We start from the raw sequence: 19,184 nt of genomic DNA on the forward strand, positions 1-19,184 counted from the left end.
CTTGGGTGTCCATAATTAAGCCCTGCTAAGATGCAGCTAGCTTTGTATTAAGATTAGGACTCTAATCTGCAAATAAGAGAGATGGGATGTACTATTTAAGATACATCATCTATCGTCGGACTGCAAATTCCCTATACCTGCTTTCAGACCATGGACATTTGGCAGGATGAAGGGAGAAATTTACCGGTGCCTTTTTGTGTTTTCTCATTTTTAGGAAGATGTCATCAATACTCAGTGCGGCTACGATGCCAGGCAAAAACCAGTAAGTCCCTGCCCATTTCACTTGGTGTAACTTCTGTGAGAGAGGATGGGAAAGAAGGTGGAATCCAAAGGGAAGGGTTGCATGGTTTGATTTGTGTTTTTTTTTTCCCATTTGCCGTTCCCTCCAGGAAGTTGACCAGCAGATTGTTATCTACACGAAAGGTTGCGTCCCCCAGTTTGAGAAATGGCTGCAAGAGAACCTCACTATAGTGGCTGGCATATTCATTGGGATTGCATTACTGCAGGTATTGATTGATTGCATTCATGTTCTGCCTTTCCTCTAAGGAGCTCAAGGTAGTATATGTGGTTCTCTTCCTCACGTCGACCTTGATGTCCTTCATCTCATAGCTTTCAGTCCCACGTGGTTAATCCACGCTGCACGCTTGATGTGAAACAGGAGGAAGTGATTCCTACTTGCTTCTTGTAAAAGCCAAGGGTTGTCCCTCTGGCAGGTAACCTAAACATGACTGGAATTAGTCATGGACACCAACTTGTTTCCCATCTTGTGGATCTTCTGGCTTCTGTAGCTATGAGAAGCCCCTGCAGTGCTGTGTATTTGGAATGTTCCGGAAGGCCTGTGGAAGTCTGCTCCAATATTCTTCCTGGATACTAGGCGAGGGATGAAAAAGATCACCTGGGTGGGATTCACCTACCTAGTCCTGTCAGTGGAAGTAGAGTGGAAGGATTCTGCTTGTTCAACAGAGCTCACCTCCCCCAAAATTGGCTCTGGTGGGGTGGGAGAACCCCCAGGACAACATGCAGGAGGAAGGAGAGCGAGGGGAGGTCATTCTGTCTGGCAAACTGGAATGCTTGTGTAGACAGAATGATTGGAAGAGCACAGTGTTGAAGCCTGCCCTTTGGCTGCAATCCGTATCACACAGTGTTTGGGACTTTTTAATATGGGGGGGGGGAACGTAAGAGGGGGTGTATTGGTTGCAAGTCGCTTTGGGTTGCCGTGGGCAAGATAAAGCGACTAACAGATTTCATAAATAATAACCATGGCAGAGGTCTGTAAAATTGTGCACAGTGTTTTTCCTCCCTCTCTCAAAGTACTAGAACTAGGGGGCATACGCTAAAGTGGAATGGTGGGAGATTCAGGGCAGGCAAAAGGAAGCGCTTCTTTACAGAAAGCACAGCAAACTTAGATGGTTTTAAAATGGGATTAGGCCAATTCATGGAGAGGCTATCACAGAATTGTAGCATTGGAAGAGACCCTAAGGGTCATCTAGTCCAACCCCCTGCAATGCAGGAATAAGGGCTACTAATCACGATGGCTATATTACCTCCAGTATCACAAGCAGCATGCTTCTGAACGCCACTTGCTGGGAATGCCAGGTGGGCAGGATGCGGATGTCCTGCTTCCTTCCTTCCCACAGGCGTCTGGTTGGCCTCTGTGAGAACAGGATGCTGGACTTCGGCCTGATCCGGCAAGGCTATCCTTGTTTTTGTGGTTCTTAACTGCAGGCAGTTAAATCCACTTTAATGGGACAGCTCCATATTAAATGGGGTGCGGACGGCCTGCCTAGAACCAGGTTACATGGTTTCTTGGGTGCATAGATTTGACCCACTTCCAGACAACACTTGAACCTCATGTCTTCCAGATATTTGGGATCTGCTTGGCTCAGAACCTGGTTAGCGATATAGAAGCTGTCAGAGCCAGCTGGTAAACTCGCCGACACAAGCGGCACGAGACACCGGCCAGCCTCACCTCTCGGAAAGCTCCAGTGTGTCGCGTGGGCGCCAAGTCATATGGAAGTGGGTGACAGTGAAGTCTCGAGTTCTCAAATGGCCGGAAGTGCCTCAGACCGTTGTTTATTCCAGAGGGAACAGCTCCAGCCACCCGTTCGCCGACGAAAGCTTCCGAAAGCCCCAACCCGAACTTGTGTTGAGCTGCGACTCTCTAGCGCACCCTTGACTTGAGTCTCTGGTGGATGCTCTTTTCTTCCTTTTTTGTGGTAAATGGCCTGTGTCAGTGAGACCTCAATCGCCGCCTAGTTTGCTGGGCCCACTCTTCATTCTCCGTGTCACAAGCCTGTCTGCCGCTGCCAAACGTGAGGCAATTTCTCTCATCAGTGCACACCAAAAGGAGCGGCGTGCCTTTTCAGCAGACGGGAGGCCTGGCGCTCCCTTCTGGAAGAGAACCTGTCAAATAGAAAGCCACTTTCCCAGTCCTTGGCTCCTTCGCTTACTGGCAGGAAATGAGGCTCCCTGTGGAAGCTCTGATTAAGATCTGCTCTGTAATGCCCTCTGTTGGGGACCAACCGTGTGTAATTATTTTCCAGTCTCTCGCAACCTTGTCCCACAAGGGAGAAGGGGTGGGATTTGATGTCTTAATCAATAGGTTTAAGGGGAAATGTGCCGCTCTTGTCCTCCTTCACCACTGAGTTGGCAACAAGGAACAAGAGAGTTGGAGGATGAAGTCTCGAACCAGCTTTTTAACTAAGAGAATGTGAGGTGTGGTAAACATAAGGGGGGGGGGGGAATACCCTACAGCATACCAAATTTCATGAGTAAAATGGTGGAATTTGTGGAATAGCCTTCAATCTCCTTTTTCTTCTTGTATTTGAGGCAGCTGCGCAGGTGTTCAAGGTGTTCATCTCCAGCTGGATTGCTCACTTCCCTCCATTTTCATTTTTGCATGTGGTTGCTATAATGATCCTTAGGAGTCTATTCAGTGTGACTTGTCTGGGTATCTGTGGTTTCTGAGTAGGCTTCCAATTCCAACTTGCATATTTATTAGCGTAGATGCGGATGAGATAAGAGAATTCACAGCCCTTGTTTTGCAGTGAGAGAGAAATGATTTCACCTCTATTCAAGTACCTCTGCAGACCGCTTGCATCTCTTCTTTAAAATCTCTCCCTCCCTCACGTCTTTTTCTGTGATTCAAATAGTAGTAGTTTATTTAAACAGAATTTCTAAAGGCTTTAAAGAAAAACAAGTAATAATGCACAGCCTCTGTTTTCAGGGCAGGTGAAGACATTAGGATTTTGGAAGAAGCACAATACAAACTCCCTTTAGGACCACAACCCTAAATACATTATTTTTTGTTCTTCTTTCTTTTTGCATGGGCATTCAGTTCTTTGTTAATGTGTTTAGGGCCTGAGTATAGGTATTTATATTTGATTTAGATTTAAGCATCAACGAAAAGCGCAAAAGTTGAAGGTGCCTTCTAAAAAAAAATTGACTTTAGCACCTCTTACCAGGGAGATGGCGTTTGACTAAGCCTCTTGCATCTTGGGTGGGAGTGGGGAGGAATCTGTTGAACTCTTTTCATTATCTGGCAGGGATAACGTGCGTCTTAAGGTGGAGTGTGGAATTTGCTGTAATTGTCGTTTTAGACACCTTAATAGGAACTGAATTCAAAACAACCTGCCTCTTTATACAAACCACCTCTTAGTTTTAGTGGATTATTGACAGCCTAAATTGACCCCTTTCCCCAAAGCTGCCATTAAAGCAGAGAATGGGGGTCCCATGACTTAAAAGTCCCTGACCATTAGCCATGCTGACCAGCCCTGGTGGGCGTTAGGATGACAACAACCTCAGACTCGCAGTCCCTTTGAAAATAACAATATATTTCCTCAGTATTACCTCATTCTTAAGAGACCCAGCATGGCTGCCTTGACCGAATATGGGACACTGGTGGGTCCCCAGTGGCCATCTTCATCTGCAGTGGCTCTGCCAGGGGCATATATAAAATCTATTCTCATTGTCTCACAGTCCAGTGAGCCTCCATTACCTCCTAAGCTTTGTTTGGGCTGCTGCCGAAGGGGAAGGAAACAAACCCCTTTTGCCCTTGAGTGGCAGAACAGTGTTATGGGTGTGGACAAAAAATGGCAAAGTTGTGAGAGAACTTCGGGGTTTGCAGAGCTGAGGAGGCCATGTCTTCCAGAAATGAGGCCAAACGCCCGAGAATGACATGGACGTAGTCTGCCTGTAACAGTGAGTATGCAGAGGAAACATTCCTTGTGGCTTCTGCTACTACTGTAGATTTCTGAATAAGAATTTTCCCATCCTTCTGCTTGAAGATCATCTGCATCCTTCACCAACTAGCTAGGTGTCCTCAAGATATTTTGGACAACCGCTCCCGTCCGTCCTAGCCAGCACAGTTGGTGGTGAAAGCTGATTTTGTTCTGGCTCCCTACCCTGGCTTCTCTCTGCTCCCCTTCCTTTGCCAAGAGTGAGTTTATGTGACCATTTGTAACTTGGTGTGGAGGGTTGTGTGTGTCTGTGTGTTTGGGCGACTCTTCCTTGTCACAGCACTGAAGCTTTCTTGTTAACGTTCTGCCACCATGTGGTGAGGCTTATAATGGCAACCTTTTCATAATTACTTTGTGCTGGAATTTCTGTATGGTTGCTTGACCCTAAAGAGTTGTTGTCTTCTTGGTCCCAGAAGAGAGTAAGCCTAGAAACTCAGAAATTGTGTTGTGTTGCATGCATGGTGTGCGTGTCTCTAGGTCCTGGTGGAAACTGAGGAATTCTAATAACCTCCCCTCTTTAATTCCTAGTGCCCGTTTTGCTGTTGCAAAGAGCTGAACGGTTTAGATTCCATCAGCTGTTTGGTGTGTGTGCTGCAGCTTTTATAACCCTGGTTAATAGCTCCTTCAGATTCCATAGGCATTAGGGATGAGGCATTTGCCTCTGAAATTTAGAATGTTTCGAAGAACTTTCCGACTCACTTTCTTATGGCTCATATACATTTAAGCAAGCGATGTGCACACTATCTAATGTGAACCTTTTCTCTCCACCCCACCTGAGTCCATGACCACAAATCAGATTTAACTGTCAGCAGGCCCCCAGCTGAAACAATAAGATGCTATAAGCTGTGCGTAGAGAGAACTTAACCGTTCACTTATTAGGTTGAAAGACAAGTGTCAGAGAGCTGCCGATTGATTGATTGATTGTATTTCTGTGATGAATGCATTTCAAAGTGGCTTACAACCAATAAATAACCATAACATAATAAAACCTAATAGCACATCGCGAATACAGCATACATCATATACCATAATTAACAGATTATCAATAAAACAGTTGCAACAAAAAACAAACAAAAACAACAACACCTTAACTAAACAGCAACTAAAAAATAAGCTAAACCTCACAGTTACGGCAAGTCATAGGATTAACAAATCAATGCAACGTTAAGGATCTATAATAAACAATACTAAAAACGTTAACAAAATAGCAACTAAAACTATAAGCTAAGCACTAAGTTCATTCGCACAATCTCTGCACCCCCATGACCCCCCTTTAAAACAAAATAAAACTATACAGCAAATCAACAAGACAATAATTACTAATTGAAATAATAATTGCATTTATACTAAAACTAAACTAATCCCCAGCCCCAACAAACGTCCATCCTGTTCAGAACAGCACATAAAAACAACAAGAAAAACATTGAAAACACCATGGATTAACAAGTATTTTAAACATTTTAAAACATTTTTGACATGCTCAGAGTAAGTGTGGGCCTCGCCCCCTAGGCCAGGTGGAAATGGGCCTTGCAGCAGGGACCTGTTTTCCCTCCACTTTGACCAGCTGTCCCTCTTCATCCAGCTGCTGCTTATCAATGTCAGGTTGCTGGAACATCATCAATCTGCCATTTAATTCTGAAAGTATCTGCACCTGCCGACCTGGATGTTATTTCTGAGAGCAGGCCAAATGAAGCTGAGAATCCTGAATCCACCCAGCTGGCCCCAGTCAAGTGTTTAGCTTTGAACCAGCCTATGGAGGAAATCTGGCCAGCACAGAAAAGATGTAGCATTTAGTATTTTCTCCCTTAGACCTCATGGAGCCATGATTCTCTCTGGTAAGTAGTGTTCTGGAAGAAGTGTCTCCTCTGGTTATTGAAGGAGGATCTCCAGGGTCGAAGCTGTCCTTCAGATCTACTTGTTCTTCCAGGTAAGAGGGCTCACGGTTCCGGCACCTCCTGACCTCACAGTGGCAGTTCTTCGTGCCCAATGTATTCCGCTTACGGCAGCCACACTTTTTACTTGCGCAGGCCCCTTGGCAGGCGCACCCCAGATTTCTCCTACTGGATGTTCTGAGGAATACCTGTGGATCTTTCACTTTGACCTCAGAACATGAGTCGTCCTCATCTGTGACGATCATTTGCCTGTGAGTCTTAGATTGATTGGAGTTGTAGAGGGACTCCAGGCTGTCTGGTGCAGGGGCCCGCTGGCCACTGTGGAGCTTCTGACCGCTGGCAATCTGAACAGATGTTAGTTTTTGTTGGTGGGTTTTGTGGTCTTCACGGAGCTCATGGTTCTCCTTCTGCTATGGTGTTTCTATCTTCTTCTGCATCCGGGTCATCTGGCCTGCTGTTATAGTGATGCTGCAGCTTAGTCTCCCCCCTTTTTTATAAAAATAATCTTTATTTATTTTAAATATTAAGTCCCTTCACCACAAAAAGAACAGAAGAAAAAACAAATCACCTCACATAAAAAGAAAATATTACATAAAGAATAAAGTTCTTCCATATATTGAGACTTCTGTCCTACTCAGTATGGGTCCTTCGTTTCATTGATAACTGCATGTTTGTATATTCTTATCATTGTTTAACCATATTCTTTGTAGCTTATAACATTGCAGAAGTTATTCAAAGCATATCAAAGAATTCATCTGAGAACAATGTTCTTTTACATATAAACTGAATACATCCCATTCTATGTTAAACCTTTGGTTTGACTGATTCCTAATTTTTCCTGTCATCTTTGCCAATTCTACATATTCACATAATTTCACCAGCCATTCCTGTTTAGTTGGTATTTTATCTCCCTCCCACCATTTAGCTGTTAACATTCTTACAGCAGTAGTTTCCTACATAAATACCTTTCTGAGTTACTTTGGGATATCTGCAACAATGATACCCAAAAGAAAGGCTTCTAGTTTGTTTGTTTTTTTAATGAAAGTTAATTTGAACATTTTTTTAGCTCATTATAAATAATTTCCCAAATTTTTTTTTTCTTTTTACATTTTCACCACATGTGCTACATTGTTCCCTCTGCTTCTTTGCATCTCCAGCAAAGATTTGAGCTGGTTTTATACATTTTTGTCAGCTTGCTTGGTGCAATATACCATCAATCTAACCTCCTCCTCTATCACTTCCAAATCCAATAGCAGTCTATACATTTTAGAAATTAGTTTATTCTTATTTTGTAGTAGATCTTTCTCAAGTTTCGATATTTCAGTAGCAACCCCTTTTATTTTATCTAAATTTAAATGTCATTCAGTTGATGGTACTGTACCCAATCAGTTAGGTGGTTTCTAATTTCCTCAAACTTTTGCAGTTTTAGCTGGTCTTCCTCCTCAAGTAGTTCTTTATAATTTGTCCAGTTTTCCCTCATATTCTTTTCCTTTGCTGGAATTGCCTCTAGTGGTGATATCCACCAGGGCGGTTTTTGCTCTAGCAGGTTTCTATATTTACCCCATATCCCATACAATGATCTTATTACATGATTCAAAAAACCTTTATGGACTTTGACTTTTTTGTAACAGATACGCTTGCCACCCAAATCTATTGTCAAAACCCTCCAGATCCATCAAATCTATATTTTGTGAAGTCTTTCAGTCATGTAACCAGCAGAGGCAGGACGCCTCATAGTTTAGCTTTAAGTCTGGCAGGGAGAAACCACTTCTGTCTTTGATGTCTATTAACAGTTTATGTTTGATTCTGGATCCCCCCCCCCCGCCAAATGAACTTTGATAGATCTCTTTGCCACTCCCTGAAGTGTCCCGCCCCACTAACAACCAGGAACGACTAGAACAAAAACAGCATCCTTGGCAGAACATTCATTTTAATTGCAGATATCCTCCTCCAAAACGAGAGATTCAGTCTGCCCAAAATCTCTTAAGTCTTTTTTAAATCTCTTTCCACAACTTTAGATAATTATCTTTAAATAGATTGATATTTTTCGCTGTAAGCCAAATTCCTAAATATTTAACTTTTTTACTTGTTATACCAGAGATTCTTTGTAATTCAGTTCTATCTTGTTCTACCATATTTTTCACCAGCAGCTTAGTTTTGTTGTTTTTGTTGAATATAAAGCCTGCCACCTGGCCAGAATCACTAATTCTTTCCAAAACTTTGGGAGATTCTCTTTCGGATTTTCTGTTGTGATTACGTGATCATCTGCGAAGGCATTTAATTTAAATAATTTGTTCCCCACCATTATTCCTTTTATACCTTTATCTCCTCTTAGTCTCCTTGACAGGATCTCCAAAACTAGTATAAACAGTAATGAGGACAAGGGACACCACTGTCTTGTTCCTTTCGTTATTTTGAAACTTTGTTATTCCATTGTTTATAATTTAGCTTGCTGATTGAGGTAAATCACATTAATTCCTTTGCTAAAATTTTCCCCATCCCATTGTCTTTTTCATGAAGTTCCATGAGATGTTATCAAATGCCTTCTCTGCATCGACAAACGTTAAAGCCGCCTGTTTATCAATCCTCTCCTCCAAGTACTCCAACATGTCTTATGTTGTTTTTCATTTGGCATCCCGGAAGAAACCCCGCTTGATCTTTGTGAATTGTGTCCTTCAAAATCCTTTTTAATCTATTTGCCAAAATGTCCACAAAAAGTTTATAGTTATTTGAGAGGGAAATCAGTCAATAGTTTTGTACTAACATTAGATCTGTACCTTGCTTGGGTATTAATGTTATGTAAGCCTCTTGCTATGATTCCAGCAATTTACCTTTATTTAATATCTCATTCATAACATCCTTAGGAGGTTGTAATAATGACTCTTCTAGTTTCTTATAATAGCTGGTAGTCTGTCTGGCCCTGGTGTTTTCCCAAGTTTCGCATTAGAGATTGCCTGTTGTATTTCCATCATTGTGATCGAGGAGTTTAAATATGTGATTCTCGCTCTGGGAATCTTAGGGAGTGTGCTGCCAAATATAACAGTTCTTTCCAATAATATCAGGACAAAAGGACTGAGGAGGTGGAAGGGGAACCAAAACAGTTTTATTAACAAATAAACAGCAGACATGCAAAGCATAAAATAAAACAAAGGCGACAGGGGCTACCCAATCTCCCCTTCAGCTACCCGGAGCCCCAGGTAGAACAGCAGGAGAAAGGCCCTGACCGTTGGTCTCCTAGCATCAGGTCCTTTGATCTGGGTAGAACCTCACCGGGCCCCTCCCACCTATGGCTTTTATAGCCTGCCTTAATGTAATCGAATGCACCTGGCATTACTCATGATTAGCCCAGGACCCTGAGATGGAATTAATACAGAGTGGCTGAGGTTCTCCCACTACCTGCAGCCGGGCATCCAGTCAGCACTTGCAACACAGAAGAACCCAATAAACTCCCGACAGGTGTGTGAAACACAAGAATCCAGCAGACCTCAAACTGGTGATGTTAAAGGGAAAGGGACATGCTACCTAACTCCTCGAAATTGTATTCCGCATTTCCACTACAGGGAGGTTATTTTGTTTTTAAATATTCTTCTATTTTTTGTGGTATTATTCTCCTGCTTGATATAAATCCCTAAAGTAATTTACATTTTTTTTTACTTAGCTTTTGGTTCATTTATAATCTCCCCCCCCCCCCGTTTATTTATCACCTTTTCACTCTGTTTTTTCTTTAATTGCCAGGCTAGCATTCTCCCCGGCTCATTAGCAAATTCAAAGTTCCTTTGTTTTAACATTTTAATTTTCCATTCAGTTTCTCGATTCACAAGTAATGGAGTATTGCGTTTGTAATATTTTAATATTTAGTTTTGCTGTTTCATTTCTTGGATTTTTAGCTAATTCTTTTTTTACTTATCTCTCCAAAATTTTGAAGTGTAGGAACTCATCATGACAGCTTAGTCATGCTTGGAAGAGGAGCCCAAACACCACAAGATGTCTGTGGTATTACATACAAAGACATCAAACAGTATTACTTGGGATAGTACTCAATTTATAAGGATCAGCGTGACTGCTATCCTGTGTTTATGATGGAAGTGAGCTCTGTTGAACTCAGTGGGGCCTCATTTCGACAGCAAAACAGATTGAGGTTTAACAAAAGATGGTCAGCCAGCTGAAATGCAGCAATGTAGCTTTTAAATTCAAGGGAATCTTGGGGGTCTCCCGATGTTGCTGAACTACAACTCCCATCTTCCCCAGCAAATATGACCAGTGGGAGTTGTAGTTCAGCAGCGTCTGGAGGGCTGAAGGTTTCCCAGAAAAGCAAACCATCTTGAAAAAGTACCATGCTGATTTAGACACCTCATGGAGGAGAAGAAAAAATAGAAAGTACCCAGCCTCTGCCTCTTTACTTTTCTAATTATTTGTCCTCTGTGCTCATCGGACAATTACTTGGAAGTTTCATTTAATAACCTTGCTAGAAAGTCTCATGCAGCACCAGAGAAAGGAGGGTCCGTCACTTAGGCAGATGTCATTGTTCTTGGTCTGAAGAAGGCCGTGTATTGATAGACAGTTGTATCGTATTACTTGGTTTTATTTCCAATCAAAAGCATGCATCCCGGGAGGACAAGGCAGAGGAGAACTTTACTTCCACCAGGACCAAAAGCAGAATAGCAAGTGGAACCTGCGAAGGAAGGAGTGTGCCTTCTGCATCCCACTGCAGCCTGCCAGGCAGATTTTCCTTTCTCCCTTCGTGGCTTTCTTATAAGCATATGTATTTTTTCTCTGAAAGGGAGGAGAGATTCAAGCAGGGTGAAGGATATTTGGATCTGGCAAAGGGATAATTTTTAACATACGTTAAAATAAAGGGGAGAAGGAATTGGGGGGGGTGTGTGTGCGTGTTAAAATAGTCCAAACCACGTGTCTTCATTGTCCAAATGCTCAGATCCAAATCTTGACACCTGCAGTGCCTCAACCTCCCAAATCGATTCTGCAAGTTTTGTGTGTTGGATTTAGGGATGAGTAGCTTGGCTGTTAGAGGCAAGCGTGCCCACCTGCTTTTCATCTCACTCCCCTGCTCATCTCTTCTCACTCCCCACAATTAGCACCAAATAAATCAATCAATCCCCAGCTACAGAAATGCAAGTTTGAACACCACCTTGTCTTCTAAACACTGAAAGTCTGGGAAGCTTGTTGCTTGATGGCCAGATCCAAGAGGCCTGATTAACAAACCACATATTTATGTGTTGCCTGCCAGCTTAGTCAAGATAGCTCTGCAGAGACCTGCACACCTGCAGTTCCTGGACAGTATTGTTATGGAGTGACGGTGGCTCAGTCCCATGTATGGAGTCCAAAGAGCCATTTTCAGAGGCCCCCAATTATAGATCTGTGTTCTCCCCACTGTACGACCCTCTTGTTGGAGTTTTGTTACTTCTCTAAACCTTTAGTTAAACAACTGTCACATGTTGAAAATACTGCATTCTGAGGGATACATCTGGATTTGGGCTTGCCTGTTCCAGAAGCTCTCTTCCTGCCAGAAGCTGCGGGAAACGCTTTTCTGTTGGATTCTCCCCTTATTAATCTCTGAGCAGAGTCTTACTTTCTTTCAGCTAAAGTTGTCAAACCAAGACTTGGGACCTGGCCTTTCCAGGTGCCATGCGGCGTGTAAATAATTTTTGAACTGTAAATAGTAGCATGCAAATGATCTGATCCACACTGAGGATTGCAATTCATCTTAAATGTGTATTTATACTGAGAAGGTTGTATGAGGTGAGTTTGCCTGTGTGTTTGAAAAACTTAAAAAGCTTTACATATCTAGCAGATCATGCCTGGAATGCTTTAATATGCTGCCATCTAGTGTCTCCCTGGTAAAACTGCAGCTTAACAAAACTAGTTAAGACTGGCCCCCCAATTTTTCCCCCCCCGATGTTTGTTCTAGAGCTGCTTTGAATCCCCTCTTCTGCCCACTTTGTGCAGGGATTATATTGTCAGCTGCGCCACAGGAGCTTTGTGTTCTGATGCACCACCCCCAAAATGAATATTTCTGCTGGTCCTGCTTACCAAAGACGCTGAAGAGAGAACATTTTGATGGGAATGTTGAGGTCTCCCGAAAATGCCTGCCCACTAATGGCCGTAATGCAAAGCACAATTCAGCAGACATGTGGGTGGGCTGGAGCTCTCTGTGTTCTCCCAGCCATCCTCTTGAGTGTACATCATCTATGCTTGGGTGCCGCACAAAGAGTGTTCTCCTGGAAAACGGGGACAGGAGGGGGATAGTATACCTTTGGGGTTGCCACTGCTTCTTTTACTGCTCTGGTCCAACATGCCATAAATTCAGCTGCCACATTTTTGCCCCCATAGAAGCCTGTGTGCCTTGCATGTCCCAGCTATGGAGATCTTTCTGCAGTGCAGAAGCGCCGGGGACTCAGCAGCCTAATCTATTGGCATGAGTGGTTTTGGAGGATAGGTTGTGCTGCCTGAAGACAAAAGCTCCATTGCTTGCAAGAAAGCCTCAAGCCTCAAGTCTTTTGAGTGCATGAAACTTGCCTTGAGGGAACACATGCTTTTAGGTTTCTTAAGGAGCTTAATGCCAACTCTCTATGCTTTCTGGCACCACAGAGTTATTTGTCTTAATTGTACACAGCGTCATCAGAGCATATATGTATATCACAGAGGGTTCCCCCTCCTGCCTTGGTGGGCAGGGTATAATGTGCAGATCCTGAATGTGTGTTTCAGACACAGCCATTTGCATGGAAATCAATGTATTCATGTACAGGTAGAAAACGTTACACTGGTGTGTGTTTTTTAATTAAAAATATCCAGTGCAACATGGTACATACTCCAGACTCACTCCTGCTTTCCTGTACTATCTAATCTGATTTCCAATGCTGATGCCACTTATGTGTGTTGCTCTACTGGAGCTGTTCCCATGGAGGGGAAATTCAGCACTGGATGCTGTTTCTCAGGCTTTAACACAACCAAGAGGGGAAGTGTTAGGGTAGTATCTGCAGCAGGGCTGGAAGGGGCAACGGAAGCGCCTTCTGTTTTCCAGTGGATGTTGCATTAAATTGGGAATGGTAACAACAAACATCTCCTGCAGACGGCCTGGGGTTTGTGGTTCAGTCTCCTAATCCAGAGAAGCAGAATTGCCAAACCACCTCTCCTCCCTCCCCCCCCTTTTTTGCATCCACGTGGAAGGAATGCTTGCACCCAGATTTCACTCTTATGTGGTGGCCGAGGTGGAGGCAGGTGACATGCAAGATCTTCAGCTTGGGTAAGCACTGAACCTGCCCTCTTTTCTCCTGCAGTTCTGCATCCTTGCCCCATGCCTCTCATTGCTCGTAGATTGTCATGGGCACTCCAGGGTCTTACAGGGTGCCCCCAAATTGCCTTGACTTTGTGAGAACGTTAGGATTCGCTTTCTATTGACACCGTGTACTTTGAGCAGAAATTGATGGGAGAAATAAAGAGTGTGTATACTCTCGGTAAGGTGACTGCAGAAAGGCTGCAGTCCTATGCAATCAAGCACCATTGACCCCAGCAGGGATTGCATCTGACCAGACGTGCATAGGATTGCACTGTTATAAAGCTTTGTATCCAAACCAATGCAGATGCTCTTTGCGGTGTGAATGATTAAAATAAGCTGCACCTGCAAGCATCTCGCTGCATAGTCTATGCCTAGGGAAACTGAGTCTCAAAGAAAGGTGTTCTCTCTTTGTACTAAAACAAACCAACAGGTAGTTTGGGCATGGGGGATCTGCGACTTTGTCTGGTTTTCAAACATTATAAAAATGCTTGCATCACTTCCCTAAATCATTGCATGTCGCAACGAAGGGCACTACTGTAATTACCATTGTGTTTTTTCTTTTTCTACGAATGTATTTTCCTGTATTGAAAGTCTTGTAAGTCGGAAAAATTTGATTGTAAAAAGCCAATTACACTTACTGATGATGAAAAGTATTGTTATAACAGAATTGCATGCTGGTGCAGTTTGACTGAGGTTGTGTCGTCTCCTTCCCAGTTGGTCACACTTGGTCTAGAAGTGGATATATTTTTGTTTAATTGACATCTTTCCTTCACAATAGAATATATGGTATATCGTACATAGCCCATGCGAATTTCAGTGGATGTAACTGGACTTATACATGAAGTTAACACAACCTCTTTGTGTTAGTTTTTAAGGTACTGAAAGTGGTCTTCATCATGCTCTTTGTACCTTTTTTTTAAAATAGATGCGATTTTTAGGAATGTTTTAATACATTTATGATGGACAACATAGTTTTACTAGTTGTGCAGTATTCTGTATTTTACTTGAAGTAAATCATTTTATATGCAATTTGTTAGTATAATTACAGTTTTATAAATAAAATTGAGTGACATTTTGGGTCTACTTTTCACTCGGATGTACAAAAAAAAATGTTCTGCTCTAAACCCGTTGTGTTAAAAAGGAGGATCAGATCATAGTTGTTACCGGGAAAATAAAAATCTGTTACAATTAAGCATTGTAGAATTGTGCGCCCTTTGGTGAATGTTTATCTGCTCAGGGTGTTTGTGTGTGACTATCAATAGTAGGCTAAATTATGAAAATCAATAATGCAAGCAAATACAATCAAATCTGCATAATTTACACAGGTCAGAGTTCAGCTATTCACAGATTTTTCTTTCCGCAGATGTGATTATGAATGGTGTGCTGTGCCTAGGAAGTGAGATTGCTCATCTTCCTTGTTTCTGTTTCAGAGGAACAGCCAGCTTAGTGATTGATGCAGGTACGTCCTCAGCTATAACTACTTAAGACAAGAGAAACTAAGTTGTGGGATTTTTTTTAAAGACGCATTCCCACCCCCAGATACACGAATTGCTGCACAAAGGAACAACACACAAGGTAAAGTGTGAGCGCACTGGAGTTTATTTGTTTACCTCTAGGTACCATGGGGTTGACATTAATATGCAAGACCAGTGAGTGAGCAGCAAGACTCCCTTCCGAAAAGAGGCTCCCTCCCCATTTTCTGAAACCCCTGGCAGTCCAGCCCGGCCTTGCTGCCTCCTGTGCTTTGTCCCTAAGTTAGCAGTACACTTGTTACGGAGTTAGGGGTACAAGGGGAGGAGTCGTTGATGTAGTAGTACCACGTCTTTCTCTCTCTCTCTTTTTTACATTATTATAGGACTACAACATGCACATTCTACTATGTGGCTCAAGCAACGAGAATACATGTAGAACAATTAACAGGGCTAGGAGACATTTTGTGTTTGTGTGTAAGAGAGACAGGATCCATGTTGATGGCAACTGGCTATGGGTTTATAGAAATCTCGGTTGTGGAGAGAGAGGTACCTACAGCAGTTCGATCCGTGTGGGAATGTTACATGCATGCACAAGTGACACAGTGGGTGGGAGAAACGCAGCAGGACAGGACGAGAGGTGAAATCTGTGACGCGATGCTAGGTGGGAGCGCGGGTACCCCTTTCCTCAGCTTTCCACGGTGAGTCTCTGCTCTGTGAGGGAAGCCTGCTGGGCGACCGTTTTGTTCTCGTGGCTGCGGAGTTTTGATACGACGTCTAGAAAGGCCAGGCTCTGCACTTCCTTGTGAAGGAGTTCTGTCAAACAGAAGCAAGACGGTTACTTTCCTGCTGGGCCTTTATGTGTGCAGCTGCTCTTTTGTTTGCCTTTTCTGGGGAAGCAGCAATGAACAGAGGCCTTGTCAACTCGGCACAACACGGTCGCTAGAGAATAAGTGGCGCTGGTGGCTGTAAGCGGTACTTTTTAAGCATCTTAAATTTAGGGAGCCCCTTCACACAAACACTTTCCTCCTTGCTCTGCATATCATCTGCAAGCAAATGGGATCTGTCTTAGTCTTGCAAGGGAGACCTAGCAAACGTGAGTCGATGTGTGAAAAAATAGGTGACCGTGTGCAAGTTTCTGCTTCTGCCTGCTGTGTTGTGTGGGCAGGATATGGATCCCCTTCTGTTTATATATACACCTTTTGGAAGTTGCAGTTTGGGGCCTATCAGAGGTTGGATGGGCTCTTAGGCCTGGTGATGCTTCTAGCTCTGTTTGGCCATGACTGAGGCCTACGAGGCCAATATCTGGTGCAATATTGTCTTGTCTGAGTGGCAGCAGCTCTCCAGCATTTCAGGCACGGTGTCTCCTATCATCAGTTACTTAACCCTAGCTGCCAGGAATGGAATCTAAGGCCTTTTGCACCAACTTGTGCTCTACCACTGATCCTTGGCCCTTCCCTTGAATAAGAGTACAGTGGTGCCCCGCAAGACGAATGCCTCGCTAAACGAAAAACCCGCAAGACGAAAGGGTTTTCCGATTTTTTAGCGGCTTCGCAAGACGAAAGCCCATAGGGAAATCTCCGGGGACAGCGGGGAAGCGCAGCGCGCCTTCTCCTCTGTTCCCGGACCTATCCTAAGGCTTGCGGTGGGAGGTCCGGGAACAGAGGACAAGGCGCGAAGGGCTTCTCCTCTGTTCCCGGGGCTTGCGGTGGGAGGAGGGTTTTTCCTCCCCACCGCCAACATTCAGAACAGCATTCTGAATGTTGGCGGTGGGGAGGAAAGCCCTCCTCCCCCCAGCCTTCAGAAGAGTTCCCGCCTAGGCTGCGGATAGCAGCCTGCTGCCCCGCGCGAGGGGCGCTCTTAAGCAGAGCGCCCCTCGCGCGGGGCAGACATTCGCCGCTTGGGGAGCCCTGCAGGGGAAGTCTTGCAGGGCTCCCCAAGCTGCGAATGTCTGCCCCTCGCGCGGGGCAGCAGGCTGCTATCCGCAGCTTGGAGAGCCCTCTGGACCTCTTCTGAAGGCGGGTGGGGGGCAAAAGTCTTTGTCCCCCCTGCCTGCCTTCCCGGGGGATTTTAAAATGCTGGCGGGCGGCAGCGCTGCCGCCCGCCAGCATTTTAAGATCGCCCCGGACAGCGGAGAAGTTTCTGCTGTCCCGGGAAGGGGGGGGGAGCAAAGACTTTCGCCCCCCCGTCGGCCTTCAGAAGAGGTCGGGGGACAGACTGTCCCCAAACCTGGTCTGAAGGCGGTTTCCATAGGAACGCATTGATTGATTTTCAATGCATTCCTATGGGAAACCGTGCTTCGCAAGACGAAAAACTCGCAAGACGAAAAGACTTGCGGAACGAATTAATTTCGTCTTGCGAGGCACCACTGTAATTAGATGATGCTGAAATTAAGCCATGCTCCATACAGAGTGAGGCTTGTGTGTAGTGCAGGGCTTCTGCGACTCCTTCCCCTTTGGAGCTGGGGTGTTCTTAAAGGGGCCACCAATGCAGTTAAAGGGAGGGATGGGGGGAGAAGGCACCTTAGGCAATTAAAAGGGTCCGCTCTCTGTCACAGAACGTGTCCCCTTCATGAGCCTCCCCAAGCATTTTGGACTACATCTCACCTACGTCCCGCCTCACACAACCTGCTGGGTAGGTCTGTTGAGAGCTGTAGTCCAGAACATCTGGCTGGGGAAGGCTGTAAGAGAGACTCGCCTCAGCACCCTTTCTTGTGTATCGTGAACATATAGTGGAGAAGCAGCCTTTCCATGTTTAGTACCTGAATAAAGTATGCCTTTTCAAAAAAAGAAAAGGAAAAAAAGCATGGAAGGATCCAGGCGGTGATTTTTGCTACAGCTTAAATGGTGGCTGTAATTAAAGCAACTTGCTCTGTTCCTCTTAGCACAGTCCGTGTTGGCATCTTAGTTATGTCAACAAAGAAAAAATGGAACAAACGATGCAAGCGCATAGTACTCAAAATATTTGTTTTTTGAGTAGAGATCTAGAGGTCTGCTCAACACTGCTGGAAGTTGCCTAATTGAGTTGTCATGGTCGGGGGAAGATGAAAAAGCTGCTTTAGGCGCTAGGAGGATACCAGGGTTGAGGTAAACACACGACGCTTATTCTACTGGGGCTTGCTTAGGCAACAGCACAAGCTGCTCACTAACAAAAGAGCTGTTACAAATCAATTCTGTTACCCTACAGAGCCTCTTTCCCCCCACGTAGCAAACTGTGACCCTTGTTTTCCTGCCAAGTTTGCTGGTCACCTGCTTTCCAATCCGCCATGGCATCTGAACTCCCCTCTGTGCGACCATGAGCAGAGAAGAAAATACCTAAAAGCAAGCTTAATGCCCCTAAAACATTTTTATTCCCTACACAATTTAATGGAAACAGCGTTTCCTGTCTAGGCTATTCTACTGCGTGAAGAATATGCCTCCTACTTCCAGGATAGCTTGATATCTACAGCAGGTGTTGCTCTCTAGTGATAAACCAAGTCCTGGGCCTCTCTTCTCACACTCATGCACACAGCAATGACTGTGATGGCAATGAATGCTCTCCTTTCCTTTCATTCTTTTGACGTTACATACACATTTACATTCCCTATTATCTTCCTTCAACATATAGCGTCTGTTGGAACAGCAAAGGTCTCTGAGTTGCAGAGGCGGCAGCAAACCCAACAGAAAGAATTCTTTGTCAAGACTGAAGGCTCCAATGGCTACAGCACGTATCCCAGCTACCTAGAATGGTGGACTGACTGCAGTCTTTGTGGTGGGGATGGGTGGTTTTCTAAAGGGGTGAAAAGGATTATTTTAAGGTTGATACAAAAAACACCACACAAGAGAGACAGCAGGCTGGGAAGCTGCCCACCCACCCCCAATTTCATAGGACTGTTAAGAAGCAAGCCCACCTCGCGGGAGCTGCTTAGATGACAAGCTAAAATGAGAAACCCAGACTTGTTGGAAAAATAGCGTAAACTCTTTCCCCCCTTTTAAAGAGGTGCTTTCTAACTGCAAGTCAGTGTTGGGCTGAGAGGGGCGACCCTGGATAGGAAACAGTCTTTATATCAGCTGGGTGATCAGTACACCAGGAACCTATCGCTCTCCAGATGTTCATGGACTCCAGCCCCCATCATTGCTGACCACTGGCCATGGTTGTTGGTGCTGATGATGGGACCTGGAGCCCAAGGACACCTGGAGGGCCACAGGTTCCCCATCCCTGGTTCACAGTAGCTCTCCAGGGTTTCAGGCAAGATTTTTTTTCTCCCAGTCTTACCCAGAGATGTCAGGGATTGGACGTGGATTCTCTTATA

General features: G+C 44.4%; 2 protein-coding genes and 1 long non-coding RNA gene across 13 annotated transcripts in view; 1 reads left to right on the forward strand and 2 right to left on the reverse strand.

Annotated features, from left to right (window-relative positions):
* Positions 1 to 19,184, forward strand: part of TSPAN5 (tetraspanin 5) — an 87,554-nt gene that overhangs the window by 66,464 nt on the left and 1,906 nt on the right. For 2 of the 3 annotated variants that reach the window (XM_083756926.1, XM_083756927.1), the window contains 3 exons: positions 215 to 262; positions 390 to 506; positions 1,863 to 5,659. In XM_083756926.1, the coding sequence (XP_083613052.1) occupies positions 215 to 262; positions 390 to 506; positions 1,863 to 1,928 (231 nt within the window). In that variant the 3' untranslated portion in view covers positions 1,929 to 5,659. Of the gene's footprint in view, positions 1 to 214; positions 263 to 389; positions 507 to 1,862; positions 5,660 to 14,787; positions 14,884 to 19,184 lie in introns of those variants that run through there. The other variant, XR_014568370.1, reaches the window with a different exon arrangement.
* LOC310852895 lies at positions 12,043 to 14,658 on the reverse strand. The gene is made up of 2 exons (XR_014568394.1): positions 12,354 to 14,658; positions 12,043 to 12,304 (listed from the first exon to the last, which is right to left on the reverse strand). It is a non-coding gene; the product is annotated as an uncharacterized lncRNA (long non-coding RNA).
* Positions 15,001 to 19,184, reverse strand: part of RAP1GDS1 (Rap1 GTPase-GDP dissociation stimulator 1) — a 104,105-nt gene continuing 99,921 nt past the window's right edge. For all 9 annotated transcript variants that reach the window (XM_083756574.1, XM_083756572.1, XM_083756570.1 and 6 more), the window contains one exon: positions 15,001 to 15,709. In XM_083756574.1, the coding sequence (XP_083612700.1) occupies positions 15,582 to 15,709 (128 nt within the window). In that variant the 3' untranslated portion in view covers positions 15,001 to 15,581. The remainder of the gene's footprint in view (positions 15,710 to 19,184) is intronic.

Source organism: Podarcis gaigeae (genome assembly GCF_964106915.1).
Source record: "Podarcis gaigeae genome assembly, chromosome: 9".
NCBI lineage: Eukaryota > Metazoa > Chordata > Lepidosauria > Squamata > Lacertidae > Podarcis > Podarcis gaigeae.